At 51.0% G+C, this 14,887-nt stretch overlaps 1 protein-coding gene across 1 annotated transcript; it reads right to left on the bottom strand.

The window, feature by feature from the left end:
* Positions 1 to 935: 935 nt before the first annotated feature.
* GATA5 (GATA binding protein 5) lies at positions 936 to 12,915 on the bottom strand (the record flags this gene model as incomplete). The annotated part of the gene is made up of 6 exons (XM_080354832.1): positions 11,575 to 12,915; positions 9,332 to 9,498; positions 3,742 to 3,867; positions 2,831 to 2,918; positions 2,127 to 2,251; positions 936 to 1,091 (listed from the first exon to the last, which is right to left on the bottom strand). Exons 1-6 carry the CDS (start codon positions 12,092 to 12,094, stop codon positions 936 to 938), a joined length of 1,182 nt encoding a protein of 393 aa, XP_080210958.1. The 5' UTR covers positions 12,095 to 12,915.
* Between the last annotated feature and the right edge of the window lie 1,972 nt (positions 12,916 to 14,887).

Consider the following 14,887-nt stretch of genomic DNA (forward strand, 5'->3'; position numbering starts at 1 on the left):
GGGAGAAAGCTGGAAATCCTCCATGCAAAATATCCCCCAAACTGGATGCAAACAAATACACCTTCAACGCATCCTTTATTTTTCAGTCCCTCAAACCCTTCTCTTAACTTTTGGAAGACTGACTTCTGGTTTTCTAATGCTCAGAGTTGGCAATATCAGAAGTGATCAGGAAATACAAAAGAAAAACAACATTTCAGTATTCTTTTATTATTAGGAGGTTTTGACCATTTTTGTCATGTGGTTTGCCTAAAATAATAATTAAAAAAATCTTTGTTTGGAGCTGGAAAGGGAAGAGCAGTGTGTTTATTTCATGTATGACTCATCAGCTCAGTGTTGATACGCTAAACGCTTCAGAAGCTAACACTCTATAGAGATGATCATTTTTAATATAAAACAGCAAATGTTTAAAACAACCGTTACTTTTTTTTTCCTCTTTTCTTCCTATTGTGGCCAATAAAACATAAGGGAGGCCACACAGTTTACATTTTAATAAAATTAAGTTATTTTGTGCCATGTTATTACAGTCTTTATTGGAAAGTGGAATAAATTGCACACAGAGGAGTCATAGGAGGGAGAAATCACTGTGAATAAACATAGATTCTGCGATGCATTTATTTGCTGGTTTCATCTCAAAGGAAGAAGGCTTTCCCCAGGAAAACAGATGTGGCCCCAGGACTCCAGCCTCGGGGAGACAATCCTGGGTTTCTCCGGATGTGGATGAGCTTTTTGGGGAGCTGGTGCCACAGCGGGACCATCCCGACCCCATCCAGCCAGCATTTTCCATGAGCATCCTCCAACAGAAACCCGTCCTGTGGCCACAGCTCGACACCCTGCAGTCCCAAAGCGCCAGGGCAGCCCGTCCTCCTGCCCATCAGACGTTTGAAGGGCCAGCCAAAATGTTGGTCCCGAGGCTTTTTGCTGGAGGTGGGGGGTTTCTAGGCGAGTGCCAGGGCACACCAGGAGTCCTGCCGGAGTGGCATGCTCAGCCCGGGCTGCGGGGCCATGGTGGTGGGTGAGAAGGTGTAGTCCTCGGGCTCGAATTTGAACTCGCCGTGGCTGCTGGCCAGCACCTCGTCCGACTGGCTCTGTGTCTGCTTGGGAAGGGAAGAAGAAAGTCATCAGAAAGCCTGTTATTAGCCAATAGGTCACTGTCACCCTTGTTGTAAGGTGGTGGTGGGACTTGGATAGATTATGGACATGGTGGGTTATCCCTGAAGCTACTGCTGCTCTTCAGAGCAGCCTGGAGCTGGGCATAAAAGGTGCTTCATCCCCAGCAAGCACAAGGAACACACCAGAAGGAGACATCCCGGGGCCCATCTGTATTTATTTATTGACTAAACATGTCCAGTTTGGAGATCTCTAGGCATGAGTAAATTTTTAAGAGTGTGGGACAAATCAGGTTTATCAGTTTCAGCCAAAAAAAAATCCCTCTCCCATAAAACACACCAGGCACTTGGGTGCTGGAGCTGAGCTTCCCCTACATATATGTATGTCCAGCTCGGGGAGGGCTTAGGCCCAGCCTAAAGATAGAGCTGGATCACAAAATTTTGGTGTGTGGGTTGATTTAGGGGCACTTTTTCCTCAGTCAAGATAAAACAGCAAATAAATCCTCATTGCAGAAGTACAGTCTTGCAATCAGGTGTCTCTGACAGTATCACAGTATCACAGCTCTGTGAGCACTGAGCACCTCAGGGCTATAAAGCACAGATAATGTATGTCCTGGAAGACATTTCATAGGAGCTACAGAGGTTTCCACCTTGGGATGATCACACCAGCTCGATGGGGTTGTAATTCCCAGGATTTCATGGCAGGAGATGGGAACTAAACCCAGCCCTGCACCAGAGCTGGTTCCTCACCAACTGCCTCTGCAGCAGCAGGGCTTGGACCTCCCATTTCCCCACTGCAAGATGGAATAGCTGATGGGGAGCCAACAGGCTGGAGTCCTTCCCAGTCTGCAAAATCTTGGCTCGTGCTCCCCACTTTTCTCTGTCTGAGGCGGTCCATCAGGCTACTGGCCGCCAACACAACCAACGAATTGCTCAATATCATCAAGCTCCCCCCAGGTCTATTGAGGTGCATGGAGCATCCACTCCAGAAGACAATGGATGTGGGTCCCTGTGCCTTACCTGGGACACTGACACGATGGTTTGCCCAGGATACTGCGAGGTCGCACTGGGCTCTGACTTTAAAGTGACTGTGCTGTCTGAGTTGGTGATGGAAGAAGGGGAGTTAGTGGCTGAAGTTGTAGACCCTGGAAGAAAATCGGTACAGGACGATGAAGCAACATAACACAAATCTGCTTTTAAGTAAATTTGTATTTTAATGGCTAATATCACATCTCATCGCATGAATCTACTGTTCTCTTTCTCCATCATATCTCTGTCAGGGTAAGGCTTTGTATTTGGCTGCCAAGATGCTGGAGGAGGAGCAGCCTTTCACAGCCTGGTAGTGCTGGTCCTGGTACAGGACGAATGGGCTAATGTTGAATGTGTTATGATACCTTCTCCTCAACTCTTTAATATACCATTCCCAGCCCTGTTTTTTCCCGTTACTCAGTTTAGCCCAGATCTGCTTGAACATGAACGCTGCTGGGCTGAAACTGGATGTCTACAGCACAGAGGAACCTCACGGGAATATGACACTGTTGAGATTTCCCACCCAGCGTCCTCCTTCCACGTGAGGTCTAGGCATAAATACAGGCCTTGCACCTAAAGTAATCATCAGGCAAAAATTCACAATAATGTGTTCTAGTTATTGTAATTTCTTGAAGAAGAAGTGTTGCGGTGGATTTTACTCCAAGCACCTGTGACGGATGATAGCAGCACTGTACCTGTTGAGGTTTTGCCTTTGGTAGTGTTTTTAGGCTTCCTTTTCCTTGTCTGGATGCTTTCCTTTTTCATGGCCAGAGGTCGTGGTACCTTGACATTCATAAAGTTTAGAATCATTAATATTGTATTTTACTTAGCTCCTTTCCACACATGTTGCTCTCCTATTTATGTGCTGTAGCTCATGCAAAGCACCTAAAGTCCTTGTCCTTCACTAAGTGCTATTTTTCTCTGCAGCAGGCCTTGGCTGGGAGATGTATAAGGCTAACAGCTAAGGCTTTCCCACAAAGTTTTCCTTTATTTCCTATTTTCCTTTTCTTGATTTATTAGTGACCTTTATGACAGCACCTTATTAAATTACAATGCCAGACTGAGACCCTACATGGCTCATGGGATAAAGAGACTTTAACCTTTATCGCAGAAGTTTAAAAAGGCCTTATGGAGGGATGAAGTCTCGTCTTTGGCTGATGGACGTGTTATCAACAATTCCCATCCTCTGTGGATGTCATCAGCCAGCCTCCATGTGGAGTCCTTAGCATCCTTCACACATTCTTAATCACCACATCTATAAGAAATATAGCCCTTATCTCCAGTTTGAGATTGGGGAGCTTCAGTCTCCAGCTACTGGAACCTGGTAAGCTTTCTTTTTGGAGAGTAACTTGACAACAACCTAATTAAGAGCTACTCAGTGCCAAAAATCTCCCCTCTGTGCAGATACCTCCTGAGACTATTCCAGAATCCCCTTAGCTTTACCCTGGAGAACCTCAGTAGACTGAGCTTTTAACTGTTCAAGGAGACAGGACTGAATTATGGCTCTTCTGGGTCCAGCCTAGAGGCTGGTGCTTAATATCCTGAACCTACTTGGTGGTGATCCCAGCACCCAAAGGGTCCCTCCCAGCATAGACATGGTCCTTACCCCATGGAGCTTCATGTACAAGCCACAGGCGTTGCAGACGGGCTCCCCTTCGGCATTCCTTCTCCAGAGGGTGGTATTGGTTGTGTGGCAGTTAGTGCAACATAGGCCAGCACGTCTAGATGAAGACTTAAAAACAAGCAAACAAACATGAATGTACACATAAGCATGATTAATTGGGAAGTTTCCTTTCATATACAAATAAAATCTCCAATTACACAAGTTTCTTGGAAAATGCGAAACACGGATGATAGCCAAATTCAGATCAAAGAAATTACATTCAAATGAGATCACTCTAATTTGCAAGTGCTTTTTTTAACGGAGCTTGATAAACCTGGCAAATATCCTTGCAACACACAAACTTTCAGCAAATCTGCTGGAAGTGATCAAAACTCAGAGCACAGAAAACTTTCTTCCAGTAGATCCACTCAGATGGAGAAGGAGATGGAAAATGCCAGACAGGCTTTAAGCACATGAACAAAACTTCTCATGCTTTAAGTGAACTCTTCTTCTGTTTTCTGCACTCAGAACTACTGCTAAAGTTAGCAACATCCCAACTAATCTCTGGTTTAAGACAATTGGAATCAATTGGCTGAACTGAGCAGGACTGAACTGAACTGGCCCATGATGGGACCAGGGAGCTTATTCTTTGCACGTCTCGCAGATAATCTGTTCTCTTCCAGGCTGCAGAAACACCATGTAAACATTAATTAATGACATATTTGGTGAGAGCAGTGATTGCTGGCTCTTAGATGTTAATACTGCCAAATGGAGAGGGAAAATATTCTGGCAGAAGCAGCAAACTCATTTCTGACAACTGTACTCTGAGCCACTGGAAAATTCACAAGTGTCTAAATACAGGCTCATCAGCTCAACAGGCATTTCATTTGAAAGTCTCTTAACACCAGGTATTGAAACTATTTTAATAAAAGCCTTCACTAAGTATAAGATATTAGTGACATAAGTAATACCACAGACTCTCCACATCCAGGTGTTTGAATACGTTCTTCAGCCTTGAGAAAAATCACTTTGATTCCTCTCAAAGGCAGAAGAGAGGTGATGCGGGCAATAAAGAACTCCCTGTTTGTTTATTCTTCCATTATTACTTGATATCATGACTGAGCAATATAACAAATGAAGTGGGAAGAGTAGGAATAAAAATGACATGTTTTTACAAGGTTAGCGGTCAAATAAAGCTCTGCTTTTAGTTTCAAGAGACACAAGTGACATGCCCAAGCTTTGATTCACTTGTTGCTCAGCAAAGAGGTCCCAGCAACTATTTGCTAATAAGAGTATTTCTTTGGAAATCATTTAGCTTTCAAGAAATAACCAGGCAAAAATAATAATACACTGAGGTGTGAGCTGACAAGCCTGGCACAGAGCAAGGGACAACAACCCTTGTCCTTCATATGGGACGTGGCGTCACAGCAAGATCCTGGAGCAGCTACAGAGCTGCCTGAAAGTCTTCCAGCTGCTGGGGCTGTGTCATCCATCCCTGTGGCCAGGAGGGACCTCAGCCCTGATGGGGGTGGAGGGAGGGATGAGCAGCCCATGGGTGTGAGGGCTCTGAGGTCCAGCTCCTGCTGTGGGTGCGGAGGGGAATTTGGAGGTGCTGAGCCCTGCGGTGCCTGGCACTGTGAGATCTGCCATCGCCTGCTGATGGAGAAAGGCCAACACAAAGCCCTTTGGAAAGCCCTGAGATTTCTGGGCCACCACAGGTCCCTAGAAGTGAGGGACACACTGTCCCTGTCTCATAGAATGGTTTGACCACGGCTTGCAGATGAGGTGGCAACCAGATCTGTGGCTCCAGTGGCCCAAGGGCAATGGCAGCTCTGCCAGAATTCTGCCTGTCTTGCCAGCACATTGTTGCCACCCGCTCATGGGCAGCGACTCGTGTCTTCTGTGTCTCCTGCACATCATCTCTCAGATCCATGGAGACCACAAACCACCCTCCGCAGCCAAATATTACAATTTAAACCCCCCAAACCCCATGCAAACTTGGTCCTGTAGCACAACCTGCCAGCTTAACAACAGAGACAGTCAAGGTTACTGTTGGTCACTGAAGGACGAGAGTACAATACATTATTGCTGGTTTCCCAGCAGTTCCCTTAAAAGAAAATGCATTTCTGCCTGCCTCCACCCGTCTGCCTTTGTATCGTTCTGACCTTGTCTAGGAAGTTGTTGACTTCAACATTGTGCTCCAGTGTTTATTTATACAAATGCAGCATACACTCAAACAAAAACCCTTCACAGACCTGGTTTGACAGCCAAGTGCTGCTGATAAGCTCAAGGAACGGTGAGCTGATGCCTATTGAATCGATCGTGTGTGAGCACTACTTGGAGAGCCCAAAAAATTTAGTGCCAGCAGGGCAGATCCTTCAAGGCAGTCCGAAGCTGTCAGAGACTTTGCTTCTCCTCCTTTTCAAAGGTGGTAATGAAACCACAGGGTCTCACAGGAAAAAAAGAAGCCTCTGAACCTTCAGATTTAATCAACGCTTCTCTGTCCTCCCTGCCAGCAAGATAGAGGGGACCTGGAGCTGATAGGAAAGAGGTTGCAGCCAAGCGTGCTGACATACCCAAGCTCAGCTCCTGCAACTGGGCGGATTGAGGCTCAGAGCCAAAGGAAGCAGCATCTCTTGAGATTTGCCTTTGTTACCACAGCTCTGGGCAAACCTGCACCTTGGAGGATGAGGAAGCAGCAAGAACTGATGTCCAGGAGAAAGCCAAGGCACACAGCACATATGCTGCATGGCTCTGAGGTCCTAATCATCCCAGGGCTGTGATCAGCCCCATCCCCACCTTCCCCAAAAGTGTCACCAAACTCACTATGCATTGCAAACTGTAAAAAAGGACAGGCTGAAAAAATACCCGCTGAGCCAAGCTGGCAAAACTCAACTCCAGATTAGTCCTTCAACTTAGGACGGTGTGGGAGCTGCTGAGCACAGGACGCTGCTCTATCTGCCCCCCAACCCCCGCCGTGTGCTGCACCGTGCAGTGCAGCTCTGATCCTGACATGGGGGAATCGCACAGGCAAGAATGGAGCCATCCACCTCCACTAACTGCTCCTGGATGGTAAAAGTGATCTGGCTTTTAGGACTGTGTCCAAGGTATCATCTTGTGAAATGCACCAAGAAACTTTGGCTAGAAAGATACTGCCTAAAATTAAGTGCTGCTCCCATCCTCCTCTAAGATAAATACTTTCTGCCAAAAGCCACGGTGCTTTGAATCAAGGCACAGGCCATAGCAAAACGGCTGTCCCTGCTGCAAAAGGGATGTTGCCCTGTCTCAAAAAAAAAGAAACAAAAAATGAACTGGAAACTACACTACACACTCTCACACACAAGCACTACTGAGCTGCAGGACGTCATTCCCGCAGTGTTATCTGGGTCACGTTGTGTTCTTCGGGGCTTTCAGTAGGACTTTGCTTTGTGAAAACAGAAGTCAGAATAACTCCCAGTGTGGCATCTACTTACAGAACAAAGGTCGTAACGTAAAGGACAAAAGCAACCATTTTTCCTCCCTGTGTCTGTATTTCACTGCATCACAAAACAGCCAATTTCATCATTTCTTTCAATTGTGTGTCACTGCGTTCACCACTCTGCTCCAATCCAGCCCATACGGGGAGATTATGGGCTAGGAAAATATTCCCTGCCATGGAAATCGTTTGAGGGAAGAAACATGCCAAGCCACAGGAGTGCAGGTCGCTCCCTCGGTGGCGGATTTGCAGATCACGCCTGGCACCCTCTTGCTGATCATCAGTGGATCCTCCGTCCTCTGATGGGGCAGAACTTGTTGCAACATGACATTCCAAACCCTTGGGAAAATCCGAGATTTTGAAATGTTTCATTCCAAAGTCAGAATAGAAAGTCAAAATTGCAGCCTCTTTTCTAATCCATAGAATGAAATCCCCTCAGGTATTTCAAACTTATTGAAATGTTTCCCCTGAATAAGAATCAGCTCTTTTATTTGGGCTTTATCATTATTGTATTGATAGCAAAAATAACAATTTAAAAGCTTGTAAGTTCTTTGATAATTCCCGGCAAGCTTTGCTTGTCCCTGGGAAACGGTTTTAATTTTACAAACTAGCATTCTCCACTTGAAAACTCTGCTGAAATATTTGCTGAAAAGTTCTTCATGGGTGCTACATACAGGGTGCAGGCAATGCAGGGCTGTCTCCCTTCCCTTACCGAATTAAAATACCGAATAGCAACAAGATCTCTCCAATTCCTTTTGGGAAGAGCTGTTAAAAAAAACCCCTAAAATTCATCCAGTGCCACATTTTGATGCCAGTCCAAAATGTGGAGTTGGGTATAAACTGGTTTGCACTGATCTCTCAAGTCACGGATTGTATTTGCTCTGAAGAAATCAACAGTGTAACTCTGAGATTCGCAGCACAGCAGTGAGCAGAGCCTGCTGCTGCGGTGCGGAATTAATGGCGTTATATTAAAGGAGACCAGGAGGGCTTTGGTGAGAGAAGCAAATCCTGTTGGATAACGCAAAACGTCTCACAGAAATGCTTCGATTTTCATGTGATAAACAAAACAGGGTGATTTTCCACGTAGCCGCCGCTCATTTCATTTTGCAAATCTGGAGCCTCATTTCCGGGATCGGAATCAAAAAGAAACATCTTGCTCAATCCCAGCTTATGGGGGCTTTTTATGGCTTTCTTATGCAGAAATTTGTCACTATTGGGTTATTGCTAATAATTTGTTTTGCAATGTAAAAAAAAAAATAACTGCATGAGTACACCCCAAGTGAAAGCAAAAGGAGCTCCCAGCTGTCCCGCCGCACAGCTCCGACAAACATCCTGTTTGTAAGGACGGCTTCTGACAACAGGCGCTGAAACCGAAGCTGTTACCACCAAATTTAAACATCCCAAAGCGACTCCACAAAAAAAGAAAAAAAAAGAGGAGCCTTTGCTCTCTCACTGTGGAATTTCAATTGGAATTGGAATTGGACAAAGCCAAATATCACATTGAGTGGGGGGAATTAATGCCTTAACCTGCAGAGAAACCAAGAACCACCAAACCCCAAACTTCCCTCTTAGGCAGGTGGGTGAAGGCAGTGGGGGAATGAGCCTCATCCTGCTCCCATCATGATCGGCCGCAAACCTGCCTGGACCAGCTCAGGATCAGCCATGTCTCCTGTTCAACCCTGCCTAGACCATTCGCGTCTGCATGAAGAACTAGGAAATAATCATCACTATTATAGAATAAAAAGCAATGCACAATGTAGGAACAGAGCCAGGGGAAGCCCAGAGAGCCCCATATCGTGGGCAGGGCTGATCAGCCCCTGCTTGGCTGCGGCGCAGCCCCTCCATGCAGCCCTGGGACCCCTCTGGTCCCTCCTGCCCTGTCCCTGTGCTGCCCACTCTCCGACTTCACTCCCTTCCTCCAGCCAGCTCTGCCCCACAAGAAGAGGCTCCTTCCAGCACTGGCAGCATTTTGTTTGTGGGAGAACTGAAGGTCAAACAGGGCCTAACACAAAGTGCAGAGACCGCGACAGAGCAGACAGCGCAACAGCCCCCCGGCTCCTGCTCTCCAGCCACCTCCCGGGTGGAGTGGGGGATCCCTGTGGGGTTTCCCCCTCTTACCAGCCTCTTCTGTGGCTTGAGTGGCCGGTTGATGCCGTTCATTTTGTGGTAGAGCCCGCAGGCGTTGCACAGGTAGTGCCCGGTGCCGTCCTTCCTCCAGAGCGGCGTGGACATGGCCCCGCAGTTCACGCACTCCCGGCCGTCCCCGGGGAACTCCTCCAGGTAGTCTGGAAGAGACACCCAAGACATGAAGGTCAGGAGCTGTCCCCACCGGACAAGGCCACCCATGGGGACCCTGTAGGAGAGGGTTCCCAAAATCCTCTGTGCCCCGCTGCTTCTCTGTAAGGGAACATCCCTGCCTGGTGGGAATTTATCGCCAGCTTGCAAAGTGAGGAACAACCCCTTTTCTTCCCTCTACACCTTAATTTTTTAAGATTTTGCTCAAAACTAGAATATTCCCCATTTCTTCCCTAACAGACCTCAAAGTGCTGAGGGCGGCTGGGGTCTCCCTCCGATGGGATCGGGCAGGGAGCCCATCAGCGGGAGAGCGTGGTGTTACCCCACACCAGGCACAGCCCGAGTTGCGAAAAAATAAATGATGAGGAGGAAGGCAAAATGGGGAGATTTTCCTAATTTCCAAAGAGTTGCGTTGGTCCCTGGTCCGGGCTCCGGGCTGCCCGCGGAGCAACGCCCGGGCTGCGGCTCCGCTCGCCCCACTCCGGCCGGGCTGGCAACCGCGGGGCTCCCCCGGACACCATCCTCGACACTTCCCCTCCCTCAAACTCCTGCTACAGCGGCTCTTCCTCGCTTTTCTCCCCCTCCGAAAGCCCCGTGAAGAAGCCGCGGAGCCGCCCGGTCCCTTTCTGCCCCGAGCGCGGCTCCTCGGGGAACGGGCAGCCCGGAGCAAAACTCTCAATCGAGAGAGTCCGTCTTTTCCCTCCTGCCGCTTTTCTGTCTCTTTTTGAAATAAATTCCTCTGCCTGGAATGTTATTTTTTTTCGAAGAAAAATATGGTCTCATTTTTTTTTTCTTTTTATCTTCGATCGTATTAATAATGATCCATCGAAACGAAAAGGAAAAAGAACAAAAATCACAAAGGGAAAATGGAAAATAAAAATAAAATATAAAAAGTACAAAAAAAAAAAAGGCTCAACAATACATTAGTGAAAAAAAAAAAAATAGAGAATAGTTTACGCTACTTAAGAGCAGTTTACACTATTCAAGAGCAAATAATAAACGGCAGAGAGAACGGCGGCCACTATTCCGGATCCCAAACCACCAGATTCAAAGCGCAAAAGACATTTCCGCGCCACCACCTCCCTCGGCAGGACCGGGGAGATCCCTTCTCGCACAACGCAACGGATTTTCCCAGACAAAGAGAAAATCCTAGAAAGAAATTGCTCCCGAGCACCTCCGGCATGGGAGGAAAAGCCGAGCCGGGGAAGCAGCTCGGAGGGGAGAGGAGCTGCTTCCCTGGTTTAACTTTGTTCTTGGGGTAAAGATAAGATAATTCGGTCCACCGCAGTAAAGATGATAACGCGGCTGAGATCTTGAAGTGGCTTTTAAAGGATTTTGCAAACCACAGCCGGAGGAGGATGGTGAAATACCCCCGGGGTTATAAACCCTGCGCACGGAGAGCCCTTTTAAATCAAGCCCCAAATTTTATTTGCTCAGGGCTTGGTTTAAAAGGACTGTCCGGTGTCGATGCAAACGAATTGAAGTGAGGTTTATTGTTCAACGCCTGAGTGCATTTCAATGTCTCTCCAAAGGCCGCAGAGCCATGCAGCTGCGGACCTGTTTGGGAGAAGGAGAATTAGGAGACCGAGAGTCTGTTCAAATATAAACTAATTTACCACAATAAATTACTTAAAAGGGAGGGAGCTATAAATCTGCCCCGCTAATTTAAACACAAGGGTAAGTATTGAAGCACAGGCACAAAGTCGATATTGTGAGAAGGAGATATCGCGGGGGTGGGGAGGGAAAGGGTTGAACCGTCTCTGTTCCTCTGTCCTGCGGGGGAATTGCTCTCCTTTGAGACGTGGTCGTTGCCCTTCGTGTCACACACACACCCCCACACCCACCACCTCTGTCCAGGGTCAGCCACACACGCCGCGTGCCCAAACCATCTCTCCATCCCTGGAAAAAGTCATCCCCTGCTTTCCCGTCGGGGATGGCAGCTCAACCCGGGGCCGGGCCACCAACACACCGAGGAAACGGGAATGGGAATGGCTACGACCCGGCGCCGAGAGCCGGGAAACGAGCCCGCGCCCCGAGGCGACGGTGAGGGGCGACGGCGACCTTACCGAAGGTGGACCTGCGGCCGGGTAAAGCCGCCTGTCTCGTCTGCAGGCTGTGCAGGACACTGCTCTCGAAGTGTCCGGCCGTCCAGGAAGGCGGTATCTCGGGGGTCACGTAGGCGGGGTAGGGGCTGGAGTAGGACCCGTTAACGGAGCGCACCAAGGCGTTGCCGTATTGCTCCCGGCCCCCGCCGCCCAGCAGCAGGGACCCCTGGTAGGCGCCGTCGCGGCCCGGGGGGCTGCTGCCTGGCGGGCTGTGCGAGTAGGAGAAACCCGACGGCGGGTGGGGGCTGCCGGCGTTGAAAGGAGCGGCCTCGCCACTGCTCTGCCCCCATCCCGGGGGGCTGGAGAGGTGACTCTGGTGCGGTTCGCAGCTTTGCAGGTAGGGCAACGTCTGAAGGACGGAGGGTACCCGGGTGGTGGGCACGTAGACGGGCGAACCGGCCGACGAGTGGAGGAAGTTGCTGGAGTCGTGGGAATAAGCCGACTGGCCATGGTTGGGGGCGAGGGCCAGACCCTGATACATGTTCCGTCCTCGGCGGCGGCGGCGGCTGCTCAGGGCCCGGCCGGCTGCGCCCCGACGTTGCCGAGGGACTCACTCAGAGGAACCTGGGGAGAAAGAGTCGAGAGCCGCAGGCTGAGAACCCGGCAAACCCGGACCCGGGGCCCTTCGCACCCGCCGGCGTTTCCCGCGGCGAAAGCGCCTCTTCCGTGCCTCAAGCAGGAGTTGTAATTTGTATTTTTTTTCTTTTTATTTAAACTTTCCTCTGGTCAGTTCGTCCCGCAGGGAAACCCGCGGCGCCGGGCCGAGGGCAGCGGCCGAGCCACAGCGACAAATAACCTCCGCGCAGCGGGAAGCGGCCCCGCCGGCACCTTCCCAGCGCCCCGCCGCCCGCCTGGGCACTTCCAAAAGGTCGGAAAAAAAAACCAACACCACCAAACAAAAAAAAGCTTCTTTTTTTTTTTTTTTTTTTTCCTCCCCAAAAGTACTCCCCTTCCCGTCTTTTATTTTTTTCCAAGCCCCAGGCCTGGACTGCGTCTCGGGGCCTTGCTGGCGGGGAGGCGGCCGGCAGCGCCGCGGCCCTTGGGGCGCCCAGGTCAGGCGGGAGGGGGGTCCCGGCGGCTCTGGGTAGCGGCCCGGACCTGGGGCATCCCCGGTGTCCCACATCCACTAGCGCTGCCGCTTTCTTGTTAAAAAATGAAATGACCCTCAGGCAGGCCTCTCCGTGCGGAGGAAGCCGTGGAGCACCGCAAGAGCATCCCGCCCCCGGCCCCCCTCCCGGGCCGCTCCTCCCGCACAGGTACTTACATGGCAGCGGACCGGGAGCAGAGCCGGGCATGGCCCAGGTGGGCATGAAGCTGCACTCAGACCATCCAGGGGTATCCCAGGAAAATAAAAATAATAGTAGTAACAAAAATAGAATAAAGTTTACGGGGGAGGGAGGAGAAAATCCCAAAACAACCAGGACTCGCTGGCAGACAGGGGCTGCTCTCCCCGAGTCCCTCCCCTCCCGCTACCGCCGTCTCCCGTGGGTGCGTCCCTGGCTGAGCCCGGCGGGGAAGTGGCGGCGGCAAAGGCGGCGGCGGCTCTTTACGGCGGGCCCCGGTGTGGCCCGGCCCACGTGACGACCGGCGGGGTAGCCCCGGTCCCGGCCAGGATTGGGCGCCTCCCGATATGGGGGGGGCACTGGATAAGTCCCACCGGCTCCGCTCCCGGCGGGGGGGACGCGCCCGCCGGCTCCCCCCTGGCGCGGGGCCGCGGGCGCCGGGCGGAGTGGGGACAGGATGCGGCCCTGAGGGTGCCCCGTACTCCCTGGCTGACACCCCCGTAAGGCTGGAGGTGTCCGCCCGCCCCCCAGGGAGGGGCAAGGGGTGGCTCCCTCTATTCCAGGCCTCGCTGTGTTTCCGGGGGTCTCTCCGACACCCCGATGCTCCCAGGCCGTCGGTGGATGCTGGGGAACACACCGAAATTTTTCCGGCGGGGGTTTCGGGGACGTGGACAGGCGGTTTTCTGCCCCGAGCGAGTGCTCTAGTTCTGCTTTTCAATAAAACCGATACTAACAGGGAAGGGGGGGTCTCGCCAACATGCCCCCCAGCCCGCCCTGCTTTTCTCAAGCGGCCCACGGTCCTTGCGAAGCTGGACTGACGCTTGCAGCCTCTCCGGCCCGGCCTTGCCCGGGGCTCAAGGCGGCTCTGCCCGTCAGGGCCGCTGCGGAGAGCAGATCTCCGGGTCCTCACCGTCCCGTCGGAGCCGTCGGGCCCCGGGCTGCCCCGCTTGCAGGGATTCTGCTCTTCCCCAGTGCGGGGGTAGCGGAGAGAATCCTCCTCCCCGGCCCAGCGGCTCTGGCCTTGCGACGGCAGCAAAATCGCTGTTCCCGGTTTTCCCCGTCGGCGCGACCCCGGGAAGGGACGGCAGGAGGGGAAGGAGCACTTGGTCCCTTCTAGCCATTTAGCCCGGGTAATTTGACCGATTTAATTCTCCTCCAGTACGGAGCAGCGGGGCTGGGCCTCACCCGCCACCGAAGCGAGGAGATAATTTAATCGTTATCGCATTTTGCCTCCGGGGCGTGCGAGGGAATTTTTGCGCCTTTGCCCCAAGGGGCCGTTTCTCTTCTCCTTGGAGAAATGGAGGAAAAAAAGCCTCGTCGAGTCTCACCCACCGCTTGTTCCACTCACGGCCGGACAGAACTTTGCCGCCTGCAGGGCACTACCGACAGGATCAGGCCCTGCTCGGCCCCAGGAACCCGGGCTGAGCGGGGTCCCGGCGCCCGGGGGAGCCCATCCAGCTCCGGCTCCGCTGGGATCAGCGCTGCGGGAAGGGTGGGAAATTTCAGCTCCAAAATAAACTGGTGCAGGAATGCCAGCTATTTCCCTCGGAATAATGCAACGCAACTGCTTGGAGATGTATTTATTTGCTCGCGAAAGCGGCCGTTTACGGCTCGCAGTGTATCCCTGTACCCGCAGAGCAAAAGACAAAAATAAAGGAAGAAATAAAGGAAATAAAAGGAAAAAATATATTAATTTTAAAAAATCAGAAGAAAAATCAGAAGAAAAAATAAAATAGGAAAATTAGCGTTAGAAAAAGAAAATAACAAACGGGGGATAACAGACAGGGGAGGCTCCTGCTCAGCGAGCCCCGCGGCGGCACGGGCAGAAACGTCCCCGCGGAAAACCGGCCCCAACCCCTCCGTGTCTGTGGCTGAGCCACCGCCGGAGCTTCCTTCGTTTCGTTTCTGTTGTTAAAAGCGGGGTGAAACCGTGGGGATGGGTGGGTTTGCAGGCTTTTCAATTTCAAATTGTTATTTAATTGTGATATTTA

The sequence above is a fragment of the Nesoenas mayeri genome (assembly GCF_963082525.1).
Source record: "Nesoenas mayeri genome assembly, chromosome: 16".
NCBI lineage: Eukaryota > Metazoa > Chordata > Aves > Columbiformes > Columbidae > Nesoenas > Nesoenas mayeri.